Source organism: Balaenoptera musculus, chromosome X (genome assembly GCF_009873245.2).
Source record: "Balaenoptera musculus isolate JJ_BM4_2016_0621 chromosome X, mBalMus1.pri.v3, whole genome shotgun sequence".
Classification (NCBI taxonomy): Eukaryota; Metazoa; Chordata; class Mammalia; order Artiodactyla; family Balaenopteridae; genus Balaenoptera; species Balaenoptera musculus.
The window spans coordinates 30,420,127-30,422,675 of record NC_045806.1 but is presented as its reverse complement, the minus strand read 5'-3'; the positions used below and the strand labels follow the sequence as shown (position 1 = coordinate 30,422,675).

At 54.1% G+C, this 2,549-nt stretch overlaps 1 protein-coding gene across 1 annotated transcript; it reads right to left on the bottom strand.

The window, feature by feature from the left end:
• Positions 1 to 1,044, bottom strand: LOC118889033 (melanoma-associated antigen B16-like). The gene has a single exon (XM_036840593.1). The coding sequence runs from the start codon at positions 1,042 to 1,044 to the stop codon at positions 1 to 3; it is 1,044 nt and encodes a 347-aa protein (XP_036696488.1).
• Positions 1,045 to 2,549: the final 1,505 nt, after the last annotated feature.

The following is a 2,549-nucleotide window of genomic DNA, read 5'->3' as shown; positions in this document are numbered from 1 at the left end:
CTAGGGGTGGGAGGAGCTACTGGATATGGCACTGGAACGTTTCCTGGCCATGGCAGCACTGCCAGCCCTGGTTGCAACTCTAGCTGAGGCTCTCTCTACTTCATCTCTCAAAGCCTCCTCATACTGGGATGGGAAGCAAGTAGGGTCAGATCCATGGATCTTGGTCAAAAACTCTAGCAATTTCATTTTGCTGGCTTCAGCATGGGCTCTTGGACCCCACAGGAATTCATAGCGTGGAGGATTGCTACTGGGTACCTGGCGGTACTCCAGGTACTTTTCTCTCACTAAATCTTGGGTGATAAGCTTCCTGGGCTCCCCAAAGACAACATGCCTCCTCCCAGAATATAAGTCCATCATATTCAACACTTTCCAGATCTCCTCCTCAGTGGCATGATTGCCCTTCATGAAAATCACACCCAGGATAACTATCAGGAGGCCAGTCTTGGGCACGCCCTCGTCACCACTGAGCCTCACATCATAGGTGAGGCCTAGTTTGTTGACGAGGGCATAGCTGTGGCTGCTGGGATCCACTTCCTTCACATCAATACCAAGGACCAGCCCTATGCACTCAGAGGCTCTCCTGAGGATCTCAAGGAAGTCATCCTTGTACTCTTTGATAACCTCATCAATCATGTCTGCCTTTGTGATCAGCTCTCTCATTTGATACTTTCTCAGCAGGAACTGCACCAACAAAGTCACCTTCTCATCTAGAGGGTCTGTGGGCAAGTCCTCAGTTTCTGACAGGGGATTTGAAGAAGCTGACCCAGCCTCCTTTTCCTGGCTGCTGGAGCACTCCTCTGATTTGCTTGATGAGATGGTTGCAATGACAATGTAAGATAAGTAGGCACTCTGAGGACTGTGGGGAGTGCTGGGTGCCCCAGCAGCCAGAGCCTCCTTCAAATCGCCAGGCATTAGAGGATGGGAGGAGGAGGGAGAGGTCTCCTCCAGAGCCTCGGAGACCTGTGCAGCCTCCAGGCCCTGGGGTTCACTGAGGGCATGGTGTTGTTCCTGCATGCAGTGTGGAATCTCTTGACCCTGAGACATGTTCACTCTGGTCGGTGGCAGCAGGCAGGAATGTGGGCAGGAGAGTGGGTACAAGAGGACCACAACCTAGGGAGAAAGGGAGGATGTGAGTGGCCTCATCTGTTAACTCAACTGTGGCAGCTCCGAAAAGAGTGCCTTCCATCCATCTTTTCCTGAGGGCAGTACTCGAGCCTCACAGGTCTCCTGTCCTGAACTGTAGGAAGCAAAGGAGAGAGCGAGAAGGCTCTTCAGGGTGCAGTCAGCCAACCTAGCCCAAGGCTTCCTAAAGCTGATAACAGGGCAGGTGGGGTCAAGCTCTGTGGGATCCCTTCTGTTCTGAGGTGGGTGGTCCCCTCGGTCTTTGTTCAGAGTCCTCACTGTGATCCCAGGGAGTATCTGGGACTCCTTCCTCTACTGACCCAAGGATTGTCACCTCAAAAAGAGGCTTAAATCTTCTTGAGACACTTGACTTACAACGAAGAAAGGAGGTGCCTCACACTGACAGCTTTTTTCAGAGCCTCTCAGCCAGGAAGTCACAGAGGAGACAGACAGGGGAGAGAAGTGAGGGGCTGCTCATTGGGCCATACCTGCCTGGGCCTCCCAGAAGTGACAAAGGAGCACAGCTGTCTGTTGGGGCTCTGTTGTTCTGATGTGTGTGGTCCCCACAATCCTCACTAAAGGTCATGACTTTTGACCTTGACAGAGACTGAGACACCTCTCTCTGTTAACTTGAGACAACAGCCCTCAGATTCCCAAAACCAAAATCAGAAAGCACGGAAGTCTGACAACTATTCCAGGGCCTACCCAGTCTGACAACAGGGACAGGGTTCTATGGGGCCCCCACTGTTCTCCAGGGTGTGATTCCCCCAGTCCCTGCTCAGCATCTTAACTTGATTCCTGGCAGGGCCTGATTACTTGGGGCCACACCTCTCAGAACAATATCATCATCATCCTCATACCCCAAACGTCAGAGGAAGTCACTCCTGGCCAGCTCCTCCTCCTCCTGGGACTCACAAAAGAATTCTGAGGACCCTTCTCCATCCTGGGGAAGAAATCTCCTCAGTCCCACTCAACATCTTACCTTGACTCCCGGCAGGGTCTGAGACTCCTCCCTCCGCTCACCCGAGGCAGCAGTCCCCAGAACAGGCCTCACTTTCCTGCAAACCCAAGGTGGAAGTCAGGGAGCAACTCAGTCTGGCAGTTATTCTCGCGGCGCCGAGGGCTGGAGCCGGGGGGCCGCACTTTTACCTGCAGCGTCCCCTCTATTCTGCGGAGCTGGTCACCTCATTCCCCTTCCCCACCTTCCCTTGAAACTCCCCCGTGCCAGGGCCTCCTCCCTCTGCTGACTCGTGGCCACGCCCCGAGCGGCCTGCGCTGCCCTCAGATTCCTGAGGCCCTAGTTAGTTACTCGGAGGGCTCCCCGGGATTACAAAAGGGACGGGGCTTTACTCAGCGGGCCGCTCCTCTCTTCTGGGGTGGTTAGTTCCCTCGTTCAACGTCTTCACCTTAACACTCGACCACTCCCA